Source organism: Peromyscus maniculatus, chromosome 19 (genome assembly GCF_049852395.1).
Source record: "Peromyscus maniculatus bairdii isolate BWxNUB_F1_BW_parent chromosome 19, HU_Pman_BW_mat_3.1, whole genome shotgun sequence".
Taxonomy (NCBI): Eukaryota; Metazoa; Chordata; class Mammalia; order Rodentia; family Cricetidae; genus Peromyscus; species Peromyscus maniculatus.
In genome coordinates, this window is record NC_134870.1 from 63124606 (window position 1) to 63146470 (window position 21865).

The 21865-nt window shown below is 36.5% G+C and overlaps 1 protein-coding gene across 2 annotated transcripts in view; it reads right to left on the reverse strand.

Moving 5' to 3' along the window:
• The window catches only part of Dcc (DCC netrin 1 receptor), a 1155384-nt gene that overhangs the window by 601822 nt on the left and 531697 nt on the right, over positions 1–21865 (reverse strand). For both annotated transcript variants that reach the window (XM_016001609.3, XM_016001571.3), the window contains exon 3: positions 964–1248. In XM_016001609.3, coding sequence (XP_015857095.1) covers positions 964–1248 — 285 coding nt within the window. The remainder of the gene's footprint in view (positions 1–963; positions 1249–21865) is intronic.

The window sequence follows — 21865 nt, forward strand, 5'->3', positions numbered from 1 at the left end:
GTATCTATGTGACTAATGGAGCATACAGGAAATGAGAAAGATGTTTTAAACTTGCCTTATTGAAAACATGGAATAAACTTTACCTGAATTGCTAGTTTTCTTTTAGAAATACTTACACTCTGTATATATGAAATATTTATAACTATAAACAATTAGGAGTGTATGGATGGATACCAGCATCTACAATTTGTAGAGCAGTTCATTCGAACTTCTCAATGCTTTTCTGTGAGTCATGAAAGTAAGCATAGGTCTGCCTAAGACCAAGTGTGGACATAGATATTACAGAGATGTGTGATAACAGCAGTCACTTGAAGAGATCTTAGATGTAGCTAATCTTACTTCTAATGATTTAGGAGAAGGAAATGAGATGGCCAGAGTCATAGAGACTTACCAGACAAGAAGACAAAAGATGAAAGACGGAAAGGAACAAACTTCCATATGATAACATTAATCACATTTTGTTAGAAATATTTGTATGTTTACATTAACCCAGAGCTCTAAAAGGCCAGACCCTGTTTCAGTTTTAGTCAGTATTAGACACAGTGCAGTGTTTTCTAGAAATTATTGTGCAAAAGTTTGAGTAGATGTTTGTTGAATATTAATTTAGGGAAGACATTCAACCTCACAAATCCTTTCGCTTTTGTAAATAGGAATAATATCTATCTTTTAGACCATTGTCAGAGGAAAATTACATAGAGAAGTGTTTATATATAGACTTTTTACAAAAATATGAAATAAATATAAATGAATGAAATAATAAATGAGAAAATGTATGAAGCTAAAGTATATTTATATGTTTCTCAAAAAATTAGTAGTATGCAGAAAATTAAAAACAACTGTTCAAATCTCATATAGCATGTTATAGAAAAAAAAGAAATAATATTAATCAAAACTCAGCAAGGATTACAGAACATGTAATCCTTAGATATTATTTGTGGCAAACCATGGTAAGTATTAAAATACCTGATAAAATTCTAACTTCGGCTTCATTTCCCGTTCTTGTGCTGGCTGGGTTCCGAGCTGAGCATCGGTAGACTCCAATGTCCCCTGGCTGAAGTCGGCTGATCTGCAATGATCCAGACGGTAAGACCACCACACGGGAGTCTCCTGGAACTGGGATGAGGTCTTGTTGATTTTTCTGCCAGTGTATTGTTGGCATGGGTTCCCCAATGACTTCACATTTGAGTAACACCGTATCTCCCATGAAGGCAGTGATAGATTCTGTCTGAGAAAGGAACCTCAGTGGTCCTAAGAAAAACACAATGAAGAAAGGATGAGTCTTTCAAATAAAGGATAATAATTATCAGTATCTTGTGTTCTTTGTGAGATAGTATATCTTGGAATGCATACTCTCAAATTATGTTTAGTTTTTTAACTTTATCACATATTGTAACATATCAGGCTTGGCAAGTAGAGTATTTGACTAAGATATGATGACAATATTGCCACTTGTCTTTAGAAGTTTCTTCTTTAATTGTAACTTGTAGCTAACACAAAAACTCAAGTAAAATAAACAGAACAGATAAGTTTAATCTAATTTTACAAATGAGGAAATTGTGCTTTGAAAATTAAAACTCTACATGAAGGGTAATGTTGGTATTATGTGTCAATATTATTATGCAAATGGGACCTTGCTCTTTTGAATCCCAATGCACTATACTCTTCCAGTTACCTAAAATTGGACCAATGTATAAGAAGTCACCAGGATTCAAAAACTGACTGTGTAGTATAATTTGGGACAGTTTCAATATAGAAAGATATTCACTTTTAATTATATAAACAGACAACAACCAATGGTAGGTTGACAGTTTAATGTGAATGTTCCCTGGTATTTGCCTGGTGTGGTTGCAGTATGGAAAAGAAAATGCTAAAGTTGGAGTGAGAACAGTTTGTGTTTATGGGTCACTTATAAATATGAATCATTTCATATCATGCTTCATTTTCTGGTGTGCAATGAGACAACAACTAATCCGCATGACCACTCTCATGTTCCTGTCAAATGGCATGTGAAATGGCTTGCAGAGGTAGTAGGGACAAAAAGGAAAGAGGCTGACCACCATGGAGCAAAGCACATTGGGCAAGGGCCTCTAGCTTGGTCCTTCACTACAGAAGGGCAGTAGATACTCTGACCTTGTCCTCATGAAGCCTTTCATGAACAAAGTTGTATCATCATCCTAGACTTTTGTCCTTGAGTATTGTCTATTATTTAGTGAGTCCAAACATGTCTGTATGAATCATATCTTTATCAAACCCTGGACGTATATTTTCTAGAGCTAAATGAACCTAACAATTTTAATTTTTGATTCTTGCTTTAGTCATCACAGAAACATTCTTATATTTTGATTTGCCTTTAATCTTGATGATATTCTTTTCTGTTTAGATACATGTTATAATAAAATTTTATTAATTCATCTTTCTGGGCTTCATTTGATTTTACTAATTATATCTGATGATATTGTAATGTTTATAAATTTATTTTAACTACAGCAAAATTTCCCATATCTGGAATTAAATTATGTCAAAAAAGTTTTGTTTTGTTTTGTTTTGTTTTCCATCAATAATTCATCAACAACAAATTCTATTGTGATCCATTTTCCTACTACTACTTTGAACTTCAGTCTAGTAATTCCTCCAAACCTAATTTTCTTCATAAACTCATAAAAAGTAAGAGTGGAACTAAAAGTCAGAGGTAAGTGGACTGGGTTAAACACAATTTAACATGAGAGTCAATAAGAAACATTGTAGTGAAGTTTCTGGTCAAGGGAAAACTTGATGTCTACTTCAATATTAGGGTTTAGAATCACAAGATAATGGAATCAATGATGTATAAAATTATTTCAGCTCTTCATATAGAATAGGTACATGTTGTTAGAGACTACTATTGTTATATCTCTTCCTAAACTACTGGAAATCATGGAGATGTAATAGTAAGGAGATGCAATATTCTTTAATATGAATGATTAATACAAGATCACACAGGTACTTCATATTAACTTGTCCGTTGAAATGTATCCCACATACATGGGTTGCAAAACTACCTACTTGTATAAAGTTAAACCTCTGGAATTTGCATCTATGGAGCCACCTAGATCAACACTACAGAGGTATCTCCAAAGGGCACCAGCTGCTTGGGAAAGTTTACTCTTCCAATCAAAAGAACCCATTAACAGCTGAGTTAGAGCTACTCTGAGAGGTTGGGAAAACAAAAGGAACCCATTAATCCCTGGCTCATGGATCAAAGTCTTTTCTAGACCCTTAGTACAGGTTGAATACATTTGGAAGAAAAAAAATACAATATATTAACCTAAATATATTAATCTGCTACTAATTAACTTCAGTGTGGGTTAAAAGGAAGAAATCAAAGGGTGGTTGCCATAGTATAAAGAAATTACAATGAGTAAGAGCATTATTATAAGGGTTATGTCAGAAAACAAGTTTCTGACTTGTTTAATAGCATTCCTTCTTGTCTTCATTGTTAGTTTTTATCTTATAATTAAGGGAAAATAGTTACAAATAATTATATAATATATTAAATTTATAAAATAACAATATAGTTCATTAATGTATGTTAGAATAAAATATATTAGGTAAGTTGGAAAAACATCCACATACTTTATACATGCAGTCACATGGTTCTACATTAGTTAAGGACATCAAACAAATTCAAAACCATTGTGTTCCATCTGATTATCAGTAATATTAAAAATTTAGCTAGCAAGTTAGTGCTAGAACAGGGAACACAGACAAGTAATTCAAATTGATATTCAACAATTGTTTTCCTTTGTCAACTTCATCTAGCTGCCATATTAGCATAATGAGACAATGGGATTGGCTCCTAGTCTACAAGCTATTGTGCTGCATTGTCCTCTGAACTGACAGTCAGGAAGCTAACAGAATTTTAAGAGACTCTGAAGGAACCTGACAGGATTCAGGGAACTCACAGATTGAGTCACCCATGTTGTTCTAAGCATCTTTAACAAACTCATTGGTCCACTAAGCTAAATTTGAGTGGCATCACCTTTTTGGTCAGTTGTTGGTGTTGTATTGGGTGTGACTTGTCATTCATTACACCTCCTCAGGAAAATCATGCAACGCATATTATTTAGTATACACCACCATGGTAATTTCAGATCTTAAGAAAGAGAAACAAAACAAGGGAGAGTATGCTGGGTTCAATGCTTAGTGCTGGGAGTTAGGGAGTAGCTATGCATTCAATTTTAAAGTTAACAGTGTAGCATAGGACATTTTCAAATAATTGATTGTGAGGATGGGAAATTATATTATGACTTTTTGTCCTTTATTTTTGTCTTTCCAAAAAACTAAACAACAAACAAGCAAGTTTACAGATTTTTGCATGGCTTGAATTACTGCTTTCAATATGAAACTAAACTTTTGCATGACATCTACTTATTATAAAAGAAGATATTATATGGTATCATTTTAGTAACATATTTTAGTTATTAAATTCACTGAAACTCATAAAAATGAAATACTATGTTTTTTCAGAAATTATCAAATACAATAATATAAAGTAAATACTTTGTGCATCAAGTGGCTATGGGATTAACTATATCTTCATGAAGATTAGTTTCCTGGTCAACAAGAGTCTGTTCAAACTCAAGAGATCACATATGATTCATTGCTACCATAGTTTCCTATCTCTATTCTTTGCTCATTCATATCCACTCCAGACATCAGAATGTTCCTAAATTGGGGAGTTCATGGTACAGCTGGTGAACATAGCTGTGTTCAAAATTTTTTGTATTATCTTATTGTCCAAATGCTGTAAAAGATTTTGACTGTATTTTTAAAATTGCAGACTCAGGAATCTAGCATAATCCCAAGTCATTTTCGTCAACTATTACAAAACAATTCTGAACTCTGTTAAACTTGTCTAAGGCTCTAAACCTGGTCTTCTCTTGATGCTATTTCTTTAGTGCTGTCTCTAGAAAGGGATATGCTTTCCCCTAACATCTACCTGTCATAACTGTATGCATTCTAATAGCACCAAGTATAAAAATCCCTATACTTTTTCTAGTTTCACTGAGAATCATCTTTCTACCTTAAATTTTTTATATCACTCATAATTTACAGACACTATGACAGAGTCAGTGTATAAATCAAACCTGAAAAGTGTTTTCATGGTACTGTTATGTCATCTGTATTTTATTTCCACAGGGTATATCAAATATTTACTGACAAAAAAATAAACATTAATATTTGCTTAGGTCCTACGTAAGTTTAAATGCTTTAAAAATGTCCGCATTTTGAAAACTGACTCTAGTTTTACATTTATCACTTTCCAACACACCCTGGGAGCTTGGGATGTTGGATAATATACCAAGTTTCCAGATTATCTATGGTCATTTTCCTGCTTCATCTCTTCATTAGAATGCTTTGGGTTTGGGAAACATCTCAATTTTAATATTACACTACTCTAAGCATCTTGAGTAGTGACTTCACTTAATTTCCACAGGTTATTTTATCCTTCTTGTATGTGAGCTAAGAATTGAACCCAGGACTTTAGATAGACTAGATAAGTATATTACCACTATGCTATCTTGCCAGCCCATCATAATTATTTAAGTATTAGTAGCTCTACTTTACATATGGAACAACAACAACAACAACACACACACACACACACACACACACACACACACACACACACAAATCTAAAGGAGTACACTGCAATGTAAGAGTTTAAAAGAAGGTTTAGTACTGAATGATGGTTTTGAAAGTACCTTATTTCCTTAACCTAAGTGAAAACTGCTCAAGGTGAGTTCTTCTATTTGGTAATATTCTTGATCTTTTAGTAGCAACAGAATACTGGATAAATGCCCTTGTTTAGTCAGTACAACCGACCCTCAATATTCATGAGGCTTCAACAACTGTTGATTGAAAATATTTTAATTGTATTTGTGCCAAGCATGTGCAGGCTTTTGTGTCATGTCCCCTAAGTGACATAACTATGCACATAGCATTTATATATTATTAGATTTGATAAGTCTGCTAGACATGATTTAAAGTATATGAGAGGATGTGTTCTTGCAAAACTGACATCTTATGTAAAGATTCCAATATCTGCAGGTTTTCAGTTCTACAGAGTCCTGGAACCAACTCCCCCATTCACTGAGGAACAACTCCATATTCTGCACTCAATTAAATTCTATAAACTAACTACAGTCTGGAGTGCTATCCTATCCAAAATAGCACACAAACCTATTTAGAGTACCTCAGGAAGGCATCTATCTTTATCCTTGAGAAAAGGTTGTTTCCTAAAAGGAAGTGTTGTCAAGATGCCTACCTTCACACCCAGCCTAGCCCAGGATGTTACAACAGCTTTATGTCTAGGAACACCTGGAATTGCAGAAGTGTCCCACACTAGTCTACCCACAGGTTTAGACACGTCAGGCACTACCATGTGTTAACACAGACCTAAACTTATTAGCAAGACGCTATAAAAACTAAAGCACAGTTTGTTTACATGTAGAAAAGTCAAGACATGTACCGCATATGGAAGCTTTATTTTATTCCCTTTGTCTTTGAAATAATAAATACAGATACTTCTAATTCTTATTTTATAAGTGACTTTTATAGACTAAAACGTGTCTAAGCTTCAGCATCGGATATGTTATTGATGACACCAATCCTTGTTACAGCGCATAGTAAACAGTACTGGCGACAAGAAATATAGGCCCATTTTGAGGTTACCATGGAGGAATGAGACGGTCATTTATTGTGATTTCCATAAAACATCCCTCTGTTATTAACTTATAGTACTTTACCACCAGAAAGATTCATAAAGAGCCTCTCTGCATGTGTGCTTTGTTAAATGTTGCTCAAGGTCTGTTATAAATCAGTAGAGTAGGCTCCTTCTTTAAGCATGTACCATGTAGACAAGAAAGGGCTTGTCCTCTTTGACTCTCATTAACAGCACTTGTATATGTGGGGGGTACGTGTGTCAACGCAGGTAATGAATCCTCTGCCCAGGGACAACCAGGTGTTCCTCCAGTCTCCTTTGTACCACATCCATCGACTCCCACTAATTAGCGATGGGGTTTATTTTATTTCTAGGGCTAATCTGTAAATTCTACACTAGAAGGACTCACTCCTAGTTTTATCTTGCCTTACAAATGGCACAATGCATGATGATTCTCCATCAAATAAAGATTTGTTGGATAAAAATTATGTTATGATTAATTTAATAGTCAGTTTAGATAAGCTTCACAGGCCCTAAACATTAGGAAGTGATGAAGGGAAATTCTGGGAAAGAACTGCTCTGTACAGTGAATCTTTGGCTCAGGCCGATTAACTGAGTAGACCATCAACGATAGTGAAGGGGTTGGAATGTGGCAGGTCCAGAGCCTGATTACAATTTCTCTTTAATGCCTTTGGTAGCCATTCCTTGATGGCCTCTGGGTCCAACCCAACACCCTTGTCACTTGCAGGTAAAATGCTTTAACTAAGAAAACTCTAGTTTCCACCAACTAGAAGGCTAAGATTGCCATCATAGAGCATCTTAGTTGAGAGTTCCTTGCTTTGCTGTAGCGAATGTGTTTAAAAAGTACCTCTATTATTTATGGCCTTTGTCATCGTTCTGTAACATAAAATCGCCACTAAACTGCTATCATATGGGAACACGGAATTTGAGGTAAGCTGAATTGGCATTCCTGGGCTATGGACTCTCATTTGCTCCAAATTAAACCTCCTAATCCCCTTTAGGGTGACAGTTGTGGTTTTGTAACCATTAGGAACAATAGCAGGGTCTGGGTGGGGGCAGCTTACTGGGAGAACAGTGGTTTCCTCACAGGGAAGGGTTTAAGCCCTCCTGTACATGCAGTCTTTCACATGGAAAGAGACTGCCTGTGTGAAAATTAGGAGGTGATGCCTGACAGGCCTGAAAAATTCTGGTTTTAGTCTCATAAACTTCCTTGAGGACCAGCATATATTTTAAGTGGAATTTACCCATCTCTTGCAAATCACTGTCCCTAAGAAGTTATCAGATCCTCCCTGGCTAGCCACATCCCAGTCAAGCCAGCCTGGGCAAGTGATATGTCCATCAATCTCCCTCAAGACAATACATATTTTTTTCACTGGCTACATCCAACCAACAAGTTGTTTCCAGGGCAGTGGAAATGTTAATAGCCAAAGCACCAAGCATTTTTCTTTTGAGCATTCCTTTTGTGATGTTAAAAAGTGTGTGTGTGGGGGGAGGTTAAAAAACAAAAATCACCATGGCAATGAAAGGGAAGCTGCTAAATCTGTAGGGAAATGTTAGACTCTCAGAATTAAAATAAGGAGAACAATAGTCCATCCCCAGCCTTCCACCCATGAAGGCTGCACCACGGAGACTCCGAGAAATTTTCCATCAGAACCAGACAGTCAGGAAGTTGCACCAGCTTAGACAGATATTTTACTTTACTCAAATCTAAACCACTTTGGGTTTCAAGTAAAAGTGAAAATAAAGCATTTCACAGTCCAAATTTATGTATGCAGGGGCTCACCGCCCCAAAGGAGGTCTCTCATCCACCCACACACACCCGGAACAGGCCTACTCCTTTCTTTACATTCTAATCTGGAAATGACATATTCTTCTGATTTGCCCTCTAGCCTCCTTGGCAGACTATCGAGATTCACATCTTCTCCTATAGAAGTCTAATTATTAAGTAATTAAAGTTCATTTCATAAAGAGACTTATCAACTGGGAGACAGACCTCGTGGTTGGAAATATGCTTTGCTTTTAAATATTCAGTAATGCAGTAATGCTCTGCAATCGCCAGAGGAGAGTGGCTGTAAACACTCTGTTTTCTCTAATTTGAAGACTGAAGGTTATATCCCCTCTAAGAAGAACCATGTTTGCCGCTGCTTAATTGTCACTTAGCTGAAGGGTAGAGAAAAGAGATGTTCTCTAAATGGAGTCCTTGTCTGAAGGAAGTGAAGAGCAATAAAGCATCTTCATGGAATTTCTTAGACTGTTCTCTGCCTCTACTTTCCTTGTCATTATTGTGGGTTGTTCTCTAGTCCATCCTGGTGTCTTTCCATCTCATCTCCCTTCCTCTCTCTCTCTCTCTGTCTATCTCTTTGTCTCCATCTCTCTGTCTCTTTCTCTCCCTCTCCCTTTCTCCCTCCCTTCCACTTGTATTGGCAAAAGGACAGACTCCTAGGTAGTTGAGCAAATGCTGGAATGTGGATTTACAATGTGAATCCAGGAAACCTGCTTGTTCCACCATATGTTATTTTGTCATGTTAGTTGAACCACCTGCAGATGCAATAGAGGCTATACAAAATGGAAAGGAAAAGAGCAGAGACAAAATATACACGCACTGCCAGCTGATAGGCCAGCTCTACCATTTTATTCTCATGAAGGAACTCTTTCTCAAAGCCAAACAACAATCAAGGAAAACACCAAATCTTTCTTGGAAATCACCTTTTGGGTTTGTTGCATGTAATATACTCTGAGGAGCTGACACAGGGCCATCTTTGAAAGCAATTGATGAGATACATGACTGTGAAGCAGGTGGTGATTGGGAGACTCCTGCATCCCCATGACCAAAATGCACTGTCGAGCCTGCTACCTCAAAGCACACTTTGCAGTACTGCTAGATTCTCTCTTAGTGGACCTGCAAATCCAGAGTTTGAACTCTAGATTTTTCAGTCTATGCTGTGCTGAATCATAGCACCAGCACTGGTGTAATAATGAGGACAGGCCACTCACTCTAAAAGGATAGGTTCTATAAAGCTACACAAGAGAGGCCAGCAACCTCAGAGATGGATTCCAGGACCCACCTATTCTGCCCTGGAGGGAGTAACCAGGTATGAACTATACGTATGCTAAATGGTCCTCCTCCTTCTGATTTCATTATCTGCCATCAGACAAGACTGACTTGTGCATGGCCCTTCCAAGTCTTTCACTAACTTTATCACAAGGAAGCTCTGAGGAGGCTTGGCTTGTAGCACTTTAATAACTTCCTTTTCATCCATCCAAGGTACTATAGAATATCTATTTCCAGCATGAGATTAAATAAGGAAGAGTTTTCCAACTCTCCCTCCAACTTATCCAGTTATATCTTCCAAGATATAGATCTTTCATAAAATATGATAAAATTGTATAGAACATCAATGCTATTATTCTGTGTTAAAGTTAGCATAGATTACTTCTCAGGTGAAGCTAAGTAATAATCATGCAAAGTGGTAACCAGCTCTCAGTTTAGCTGTGCAGACATTGTCTTTGATTGTTGGAATTGGTCATTTGCCTTCATATATGTGTGAAGACAAATGGCAACTCATAATTGTAACATAAATCAGATATTTGACTAACATGTTATTCAAAAGGAAAACTTCTGCAGAAAAAGTCTTTACAAATCAAAAACATAAACAGAAGCAACATTTATATAGTAATTTGCTGTGAGATGTCTTTCTGTACACTGTGAATATGTATTGCTATGATTGGTTAGTAAAGAAGCTGCTCTAGCCTATGGCAAGTCAGGTTATAGCCAGGCAGGAAATCCAGGAGAGAGACAGGAGGAAAAAAGACAGAGTCAGGAGTTGCCAGCCAGACACAGAGGAAGCAGACACAAGGCAGAACTGAGAAAATGTACCAAGCCACATGGCTAAACATAAACAAGAATTATGGGTTAATTTAAGTGTAGGAGCTAGTCAGTAATAAGCTCAAGCTAATGGCCAAGCAGTCATAATTAATATAATCTTCTGAGTGATTATTTTATAAGCAGGCCAGGAGACTGCAGGGCTGGGCAGGACACAGGAAAACCTCTGGCTACAGTATTTTAGTCTACCAATATTATAAACCATTTTATAATGAAAGCTAGACCAATAAATATGTAAATTGGTGTCACTTTGAAAATTAATTTGGCAGTACAACAATTTAACCAAAAATAATTACTTCTAGGAGTCTACCCATAAGTATGTAAAGGAAAAGTTTAAGAATACAAAAGTATTTTGTTCAATGTGAAAATTAGAGAATGGATTAACTATACCACTGCTAATTGGTTAGACAAATTGCAGTATATCCACTGGACAGAGTGTTAGAAAACCACTGAAAATTAAGACAATAAACAATTTTTGGTCACATGTAGAGAGAATCTTTCATGTTGTAATAAACTGGCCTCCTGATTCAGTTTCTCAATTGCTAGGATTACAGGGATATTCTCATACCAGGCAAACATATTTTTAATGAGGGAAATATACTTACATGATTCTTGAAACAAGCTTATCTTTAAGAAAAAGAGAGCAAACAGCAAACAATTACAGCATTCCATTAGTCACATTATCCAGTGCAATCTGTAAGTCTTCATGAACATACCTAAGATGTTTTTCCTCAACAGGCTTTGACAATAACTTCACTTTTATTCTTAGCTTTATGTTAAAATTCTTATTACAAAAGCTGAGATTGGTTTATAGTTGAGAGTAATGATATTTTTTAAATCAAACTTGCAGCTAAAACTGTCTATCAAGCTTACATTCTATTGTGCAGGGAGCATGGAGATCGACTATGAATGTGGCTGATGCCTATGGGAACTTCTTGAAAGTGTGTTTATACAATGGAAAACACCATCAGATCATCAAAATAAGAGAAAAATAAGCTCTTAACATTTGCATTGCACTTCAGTCCACATCTTGTTAGTGTCAATATCTTGCTTCTAGTTTAGACATCTTAACCTGGCAAAGACCCCTAAGCAATACCAATTGCAATAACTCATGGGCATTTCCTCTTGTACACTGTTAAGATTTGTCACTCAAATTGGTTTAATAACATGCTGATGGTTCAGTAGCCAGACAGGAAGTTATGTGGGACAATCAAACTAGGGACTGGGATGAACAAGGGCAGAGTCGAGAGAGATAAAAGGAGCCACCAGAAAAGCAAGATGCCAGAGGACTGGTAAAGCCATGGACCATGAGGCAATATATAAATTAATAAAAATGGGTTAATTTAAATGTAAGAGCTAGTTAATAGTAAGCCTGAGCTAACGGCCAAGCATTTTGTATTAATATAAGCTTTTGTGTGTTAATTTGGGTCAAAGTGCTAGGGTCAGAAAACTCTGCCTCTGTGTATACCAGATCATTTGCTTCATTCATTCAATCATTATTTCACTTAATCATTCATTCAATGTGATCACTAAATTTCTATTGGGACTTGGACCTCCAGACATTTGGCCAGTACATGCCTTAGGTGTATTATTCAGGGTGTTTCAGCATGAAGATGATTTTTTTTTTTACAATGAGAGCAAATATTTACTCCTACATCTCTACATTTGGTACACAATTCATTAAAATACTATAGATTATTTTATCATTCTTTTTATATTTCATAATCCCTTAGGTAAAGACCATTTTCAAAGAGGTTTAAGCCTAGCAATTTAAGTAACTACAAAACAACTCATTCTGATCTATTCTTCTATGAACTTTACAAAATAAAACAACAACAAAAACCATGACGTTCATTAGAAGATGATATTTTAATGTACAAATTGAATAAGGGAATGTGTCTTCCACTTAGAGCCCATCAAAGGGCTGTGTATGGTAGTATCAGGAAAAGTCAAAAAACATCTTTTTCTGTGCCTAGATACCCTAGTTGGAACACTGGTCTTTTTCCTGACTTTGAACTCAGAATTGGGTGAGAACTGGCATCATTCATCCTCCTGCTCCTTTAAACTTTAGATTCAAGCATAAAGAAAAACACCATGTTTCCTGGGTTTTGACCTTGTCAACTGCAGATCTTAGGAGTTCTTGAACTTCATAGCTATATGTGGTGATTTCTTATGTTAAATCCTTTCCTTGAATCAGCAGCCAGCCAGACAGGAAAGTATAGATTTGACATTCCCCAAATAAGAAAATTTCATATCAAAATAAAAAAAAATAATGTCAGAACACTGACATACATCAATATGTAAATAAATGACACAATGTTTTATGAATAAAATTATTAAAAAATATTGTGTGATTATAACTCATAACATGTGCGTGAAGTATTTGAGGATAAGAAGAGAGAGATCACACGTGGCATGTTTTCAGAGTGAAACAATGACAAAGCCCTAACAATCACAAAGCCTATAAGATGAAAAAGTATCAAGAAATTTAGGTATCAGTTCCCAAGGCTGTCTGAACAAGAATCTACACTGTGAAGATTGTTCTAAATTTTAATTGAGCTTCTACCACCCAAACAACAGCATCACACTTTCCTAACTGGACTTCAGACCCACTCAACAGGAGGGGTATCTTGTCTGTATGGTAAACCCAGCCAACTGCCATGACTGACAAGGTCATGGACCTCCTACTACCATTTTCCTAAACCAGTATAATTTAAATTGCATTTAAATACTTATCCTAATACCTACAGGTGAGTGTGGCTCTTAGTCCTCATCTAAAAAGTCTCTTTTGGAAGCAGATGGAGACTGCTACAAAAAAAATAAGTACTAGTTAAAATACAGACCAGGAATTTTCCAACCTTACATGATCTATCCACAATGCAAATCTATACCTAAATTTCAGGGAACATCATAGAAGATGAGGTGCAAAGATTGTAAGAGTCAGAAGACCATGATATCTACCAGGAGATGGCTTCTATATTATGACAGTAAAGATGCACCCATGAAATCTCAACAACCTGGAGGAAAAAGCAACAGTCTTCTCCAGGGACAAACCCTTGACAAATTTTCCCATCCCAAATGGTCATCTTAAGCAAATATACAGAAGATCAACACTAAATGGACTCAGCTCTATCTATCTATCTATCTATCTATCTATCTATCTATCTATCTATCTGCATATATATATACATATATATATATATATATATATATGGATATGTACACATATGGATCCCGACTGCTAGGATACCTTTCCCTTCAGACCTGCAACACTTGCATCGGGGACACCTTTCCCTTCAGAGCTGGGATAATATACACTTACATAATTCATTATAGTTAGCTTGATAATACCTAAGATGCACATCATAGATATAAAAATAAAAAATCACTTTTTCCCTCTCATAATTTTGATATCTTTCTCATACCTCACAAAATTCATTTTACGAAAGTGAAACAAAATCCCCAGTATAAATAATAATTTAAATCCTATACTTCTAATAACTGTGTAAGTTAAATTTTGATATGTAAGTACCCACTTGGGGAAGCAGGCCGCTAGCAAAATGCATTTGCATGTTGTGTCTTTGCACAACTACAACCATAAGGATAATTAAAATGATTCTGTTTACCACATGTGTGTAAGTGAGGGCAGGAATTGTATACAATGCTCTCACTTGTCATGCATTCGCACTAATGTGGTTGGGAATGCATGGACCTTTGCCACAGACAGAGGTACGAGAGCATGATGCCGGAGTCCTCTGGTCACTCTTCTTGCCTCACTGACCTTGGACAGGTTAGTCAGTGAGCTCTCAGGATCAGCCCTTGTCTACCCCATAATGGCTATTTTATAGGCATGGTATTTACCATCCCTCATACCTCCCAGAATCATTTGGAAGTAAAAGAATGTCAGCAAGTTGGAAAATAGTAAATCACCCTATTGGACAACCTCTCAGTTTTGAGTTCATTGTCGTAGGCCCAAGTGTACCATATGATACTAGTGTATGGATATTGATGGAGTGTGGACACATCTATTCAGGAAGTGTATTATATTTGTCTGCTGCATCTAAGAGAGAGCAAAAGTAGGCTGCAGTTCTGTTTGGCAAAAACTAAATTATAGGATCACAAAGGGAGAATCTAAGACAGGTCAGGAGTCTTATGAAAAGAAAAGGAGTCAATAAATATCCCAAAAATCCAAAAACTGACAAACTCAAGTTAATATGAATAACTATACCATTGAATGAAATTATGAATAATTAGCTGTCATTTATTGTGACTTCACATTATTTTATAGTAGCTTTCTGTGATTAATTGACTCTTGAGGTAGGACATTAGCCCTCAAGGAGTAATTAAATTATTGCTATTTTAATATCTTAGCTTTTCAACAAAGACAAAATCAATCATGTAAGTTTTTAAACCAGTTTTCTTTATGCCAATTTTTGCCAAGTTATTTAAATTCACTTTCAATAAAATCTTTCTCTTTTTGAAGAAAACTCTATGTATTTAGTCTTCTCTTGGCCTCAGCAGTTGAGGACTTAAGAGTCTCTAGAATGATTTATAGACACTTCTACATCAGAATGGCATCTGAGACACATATTGATAATTGATTGTAATCTTATCTTTTCCTTTGGGGAATTTTGCTAGTGAAATGATTATTATATCTAGAACTATCTATTAAGATGGCAGCAGAGTTCATCAATCTGAGAACATGCTGAGTGATGTGAGACATACCTCTTTAAGCTGATGTTTTACCCACATATTTAAAAAAAAAAAAAACTTCTAAGTCCAAATACTAAGTTCACATTTGAGGATGTCAAAACACTCTGAAAATCTCAATCTCAGAGTTATTTCCTTAATTTTTTATGTGATATATACTATAGTTGCTGACTTGTGTTTGGGTTTTTGAGATTTTTCCAGTCCTTATCTTCCATAACTCCCTATTAATAATCATGCCCTACTTTAGCAACATGATTTCCCATCTACCTGGCCAGCTTTGTTTATTTTCTTACTCCTCTGGAAGACTACTTCCTGTGTCTCGTCTCACAAGGAAAGGGTTTTTCATGGGTTTGGCTAATATTAGTCCTCAGGTACTATTATGTCATGGGCAATCAACCAGTACTTTCTGAGAATACAGCCAATATATCTGAATTCATAGCATCTTCCTAGACACAGAGCAAATATTTTCTCTTTTGTCTCTGACACTTCAGAATTTACTAGCACTTGCATCATTTAATAATTGCTAGAGACTCACTGTCTGAGTTAGGGTTTCTATTGCTGCAACCAAACACCATGACCAAAATCCACATTGAGGAGGAAAATGTTTATTGGGCTTAAACTTCTACATTGTAGTCTATCACTGAAGGAATCTAGGACAGGAACTCAAACAGGGAAGGGACCTGGAGCTGATGTAGAGACCATGGAGGGGTACTGCTTACTGCCTTGCTCCCCATGGCTTGCTCAGCCTACTTTTATATAGAAGCTAGAAGCACCAGACCAAGAATGGTACCATCCACAATGAGGGTGTGCCCCCTCTCATCAATCATGAAGAAAACATTCTACAGGCTGGCCCATAGCCCAATTTTATGGAGATATTTTCTCAATAGGGTTTTGCTCCTCTCGACTATAGTTTGTGTCAAACTGGCATAAACTTAGTCAGCACACTCACTGATATGGTGCTGACCACACTTTCCTGCATTCTGTGTCCTCTCCATTGCAAAGCACCATGCTCAAGGAATGAATGCCTTGCTCTGTATTTCTGTGAAAATTCACAGTGTCTTACATAGCAAAGACATCAAAGATACCCTTTGAAAAAAAATTATCACTCTAAGGAGTAATTATTTTTGCTTGGCCCATTTAAACAAAGGACCATCTGGTAAGGAAACTTAAAGGTAATCTGCTTTGTTTAATTCATCTTGTAGTTATATTGATGGGTCCTTTTTATTGCAGTATATTTTTGGTAGTGTCAATTTGCAGAAATTTGAAATTCCTATAATAGTATAAACCATGTGGAGTTTGGTGAGGACAGAAATTGAATAAATGAGATATATAAGATATTTCACATGTTTTCCGGTGATCGTTTTTGATTCTGGAAAATAGGGCTTAGTTATTAATATAAACATTGCATATCAATCCTTCTTTCACTTGATAGTGTTCATCAGTGCCTGTATATCTTTCCAAAATAATTTCATAAATTCATTGAAGGTGAGAAATCTTGAGTTGCTTTGTTCTTTCTATAGCCTACCCCAAAACCTGGACTGTTAGCAGGGACTCAATGGTAATTGTGTGATAGTTTACTAAAAATTCAATCTTTTAACAATCAGACCACAACCCATAGAACCATATATATATGGCTATATATATAGCATGGAGGTCCCTAGGACGACTGTGGCTTATAATAAATTTCAGTGTTACTCAATTATTGAAAAAAAATAGCCAAATGAATGGAAACACATGAACTATGAACCAAAGGCTGAGGATCAGGCCCTCTGAATAGGTGAGACAGTTGATTGGCTTGATCAGTTTGGGAGGCAACTAGGCAGTGGGACCAAGTCCTGTGCTCATTGCATGAGTTGGCTGTTTGAAACCTGGAGCTTATGCAGGGACACTTGGCTCAGTCTGGGAGGAAGGGACTGGACCTGCCTGGACTGAGTCTACCAGGTTGATAGCAGTCCTCGGGGGAGGACTTGTCCTGGAGGAGGTGGGAATGGGGGGTAGGCTGAGGGTAAGGGAAGGGATGGAAGGGGGAGAATAGGGGAAGCCATGGCTGATATGTAGAACTGAATGGTATTGTAAAATAAAATATATAATAATAAAAAAAGATTAATTAGAAAAAAAATTCAATCTTTTGTCTATACTCTTCCTTCAACTAGTCCATCCAATAATCATCTACTATAATTTCTTGAATTTAAAGGTTGATTTATGAAACAGGTAGAAAGATAAATAATTCTTACATTATTTATGAATTTAAGGAGAAAAGAGTATGTGTGGAGTTGGATTTTTGTTGAAAGAGTACTTATTCAGTGTCCATGAATTCCTGACTAGTTCAGTGTCCAGCACTGTGATTTTAGCCATTGAGAAACAATGGCCAGAGGATAGCAAGTTCAGAGTTATCCACAAGTAGATCAGTAAGTTCCAGGCCAAAGGCAAGTCAGGGATATAATGGCCCATGAGCCTCAAAGCAAAGAAACAAAAAAGCTGGAAGAGGCTTTAGACATCACATGCACCCAATAATCTCATTTTGTAGAAAAACATGTATTGATATAAAAACCAATGCTTTTAACTCCAGTTCTAATTCCTGATTTCAAAGCTTATAGATTGGAGGTATTCTAGAACTGAGTACATATCTATGATAGATTTCTATACCTGAATATGATTAAGAAATATGATTGCATAAATATATATATATATATATATATATATATATATATATATATATATATATATTACAGATAGTGAGAAGCACGTGGGTGTATATGTATGCAATTCTCATAAAATATGCATATATATGAATAGCAGTATTTTGTTTTTTAGAGTATAATCGTATAATCTTTCCCTTCCTTTTAAATGACTTAGATTTAATCATTGGAAGCAACCTAAATGGAAACCTTACAATAGAAAAGAGATACGTGTCAGTGCTTTCTGCAGACTGAGATGGGACAGATTGGGGGCTGCCCCTCAACTTGATCCTTTGCAAACAAAGATGTCCACAGTGTTCCTGGAACTCTGGCTCCCCCTTCCCTTTTCATCCTCCAACTCCTCCCATATACTCTTTCCTGCACTCTTTCAAATTCATGGCCTCCTTTTTCATTAATTATGTTTCCAGAAATATATGTACATATGCATATATTCCTAAACATATAAGGATACTCTCCTCTGTCTGTATGATATTACTTGAACGTAAATGTTTTCAGGGATGACCATTTGGTAGTGTGCTTTTCCCTTTTCTACTGCTCCTGCTCTCAACATTCCTTCCTTACTGGTAGCTCTTTGAGTAGGGTTGAGGCTTGAGAGAATTACCACTCCTGCATTAGTATGTCTTTTGGTATATGCGTTTGTTCTCTTTGGGTTTGTGTATGTAGAACATATTTATATCACATATATTCTTTCAAAGTTATATGTTTAGCTGTCAGAGCCATTAGGGAATGCCCTGGGAAAGTCACAATCTTATCAGTGCATTGGTAGCTTTTAAAAGTAATTTTAGGTTAAGTCATTGAAAGGATTAACGAAAATCTTAGCTGTTGTTTCCTTTTTAGTGTTTTTTTTCCAGTGAGTTTATCAGAACTTATATCTAAAAATAACCTGCCTCAGTTCTCTCCTTTAAAGAAACGGTAATAGGTTTGCAAATCTTGAGCCTATCCACAACAGGTTGTTTAATGATTCAAACCCATCAGAGATGACGCCTTATTATTCACACCAAGCTGAACTGCTAATTTTCAGAGATAAATGCACCTGTGGAAAAGAAATCATATCTTTAAATTGTATTATCCAGCAACAAGACCACATACTGTTTTGTCCTTGTTGTTAATACAGAAATCAGAGGGTGTAAATCTCTTCATCTTCCTGTCAGCAGTTCTGGCCAGGGTGTTAATGGCCTGCAGCCCAGAAGTTGCATAGGCTTCTAGCCAATCAGCAGTGAAACCGTTTAATTGGCATTTCAAACAGGAAGAACAGAGGTAGCCAGTGGGAGGGGGCTCAATGCTAATGCATTTAGATGAAAAGATATTTTCAAATCTCCAATTAAAACAAGAGATCTTAACCCTTTGAGATACAAAATGGGTTAAAGAGAGTCATTTCATTTATGAAGTGAGAAAGACTAATTTTACTGATTGAAAGTACATTATCAATGTCTAAAGAGATGTCTTTCCAAAAGAATAAACCCAACTTCCCTCTGCTGAGAAGAAAGTAGTCTTGTTTCTCCAACAAGAATCAGAGAGGCTTCCTGCATAGAAACAGAACAGGCCAGATGTTTTAACAAGTCCCCAGACCTCAGCACAGCTAAACCCAAGTTGGAGGTACCATTCTGACCTTAGTACACAGTACGCAGGCCCCAACATTTATCAAAATGGGAACAAACACCGAACCCATCAAAGACCTACTCTATAGTTATAAGAAAGTCCCTGAATCAACTAACTTGCTTTTTGGCTTCTGTAGTTCTTCTTCTTCTTGCTAACTAAAGTGTGACTATCAGGATGTAGTTTTAGTGCATAAAAGGCAAAGGACTGTAAGGCTCAGGGTTACATGATTTGGGCAAGTTCCTGGTGCAACCTGTAGCCAGCAATAAAGACTTTTTTTTTTTCCTTTAAGAGTATCCATGTGTTGACATCTCATGGGCTTACCTGGCAACAGTGGTACTCTAGGTCTCTGGCTGTGAACTGCCTCATTCTCTAATGTTGGGGCTCAAAAAAAGGATAGTTCCTCTAGGCATTTCACATTCTTTGAAGAATAGAACAGAATCAGTCTTGGGTTTTCTACTCTCCTACCCCATCCCCCACTCCTGCCATTGAAATGAATTATAGAGACCAGAGTTCTTGATTTCCAAGGTGCATCACAGAAAATAAGACCTCTCTTCCATAAAAGAAGTCATAAACTCAAAAACTATCATTCCCTTTATTCTCTTTTCTGTCTTATATATAGTTATCCCCAAAGGATCCTACTCCATATTGAAAGGAAGGAAGGCTATGCAGGAAGTCCATGAAAACAAGCAGCCAAGCCTGGCTGAACTCCTCCTCCTCCTATTCTATTACCATTCAATATATGTTATATTCAGTCACATATCTAAATGACTGTCCTTTCAGTAGCTCTTATCACATAAAGCAGCTACTTTCTTTAAATTTAGGGGTTTTTTTCCCTAAAGTTTTCTATGTCACATAAAATTTGGATTAAATAAACCTTTTATTTGCATTTATTTATTTATTTATGTATTTATTTATTTATTTTGTCTTTTGTTACTAGCATGGGAGCAAATTACCCTCATGGCTGTTGAGGAAAAGAATTACTAATGCAGAAACAAATTTGAATAATGTCATGACATATTAACAGTAATTATTTATACCTGGGTAAGTTATATGATGGCGCTGGGGAATTTCAACTTTTGTCATTCTCATGGGGAGAAACATTCTCAAAGTTGAGATAAACAGCTTAAAACTATGACTTAGAAAAGAAAGACATTATCTAGTATCTACCACAACTTTGTGATATAAGCATTAAACATTATGTAGTGATAAACTATTTGCTATAGATGAGAGAGTTTGTAACCCTTATTTCCATCACTATGCATTCTACTTAAAAACAGAAGTTTCTAAGGTTAGGTTCCTTCAGTCTTAATTGAATAGCATTAAACCAAACACTATGAGAGTCTTCAGGAATTGCCTGTTATTTTTTTTCCCTCAGATAACAGGGACAGGTAGGAAAACACAATAAAAATCACTGGCCAGCACAAAGGGTAGGAGATGCTTGTGACCATTCTCTAGGTAAGCAAGTACTTTCTAATAGGATGGGAGGCCTTGTACTTAGGCGGGAATGCATGCATGGTACCACAAACTGGCCTGGAGCCCTTGCCCAGGGAAGTCAGAGTCCCTGGCGGGGACTCTACTATAGAGAATAAGTGACTATGAAGTACCCTGCCCTAAAATAAGACATTGGCACCACTCCATCTGTAGCTCTGGGAATATCATGGAAATAGGGGACAAAAGAAAGATTCGGAGGATAGGCAGGAATGCTGAGAAAGGCTGCTTTCTGGATGTAACACAGCTGTTGGTCTAGGAACTCACAGCAGCTGTGGTCACCTGTACAAGAGTGACACAAAGTCAGGCCTAGCAGCATGTCATCAGAGATGAGGGAGGTCAAGCCCTACTCCATGTTGAGGAACCACTGACAGGTGACAGATGCTGGCAGAAGGGGCGTCAGTTTTTTCTTCAGCTATACAACCACTGATAAGTTGTTCATGCTCCATTAACTAACGTTTCTCACACATGCTCATGCAGTCAACCCCAATTCAATTCAGTGGTCATACACACAAAAAAGACATGAGTGCAGGAGGCAAGACTTGGTGGGAAGAAGATGTTCAGCAGTGTAGATAAGAGATGGTAATGGGGATGGGAAAAAACAACTGAGGTTCATTGTGTGCATTTATGGAAGTGTCATGGAATATAAGAAAAGAGAAAATAACAAGTTCGACTTTCCATTTGTACATATACATGCCAGTGATAGCATCAAAAATAATTAACAATGTTTTCTAGATTTCTCTTAGTGTAAGGACAGATGAG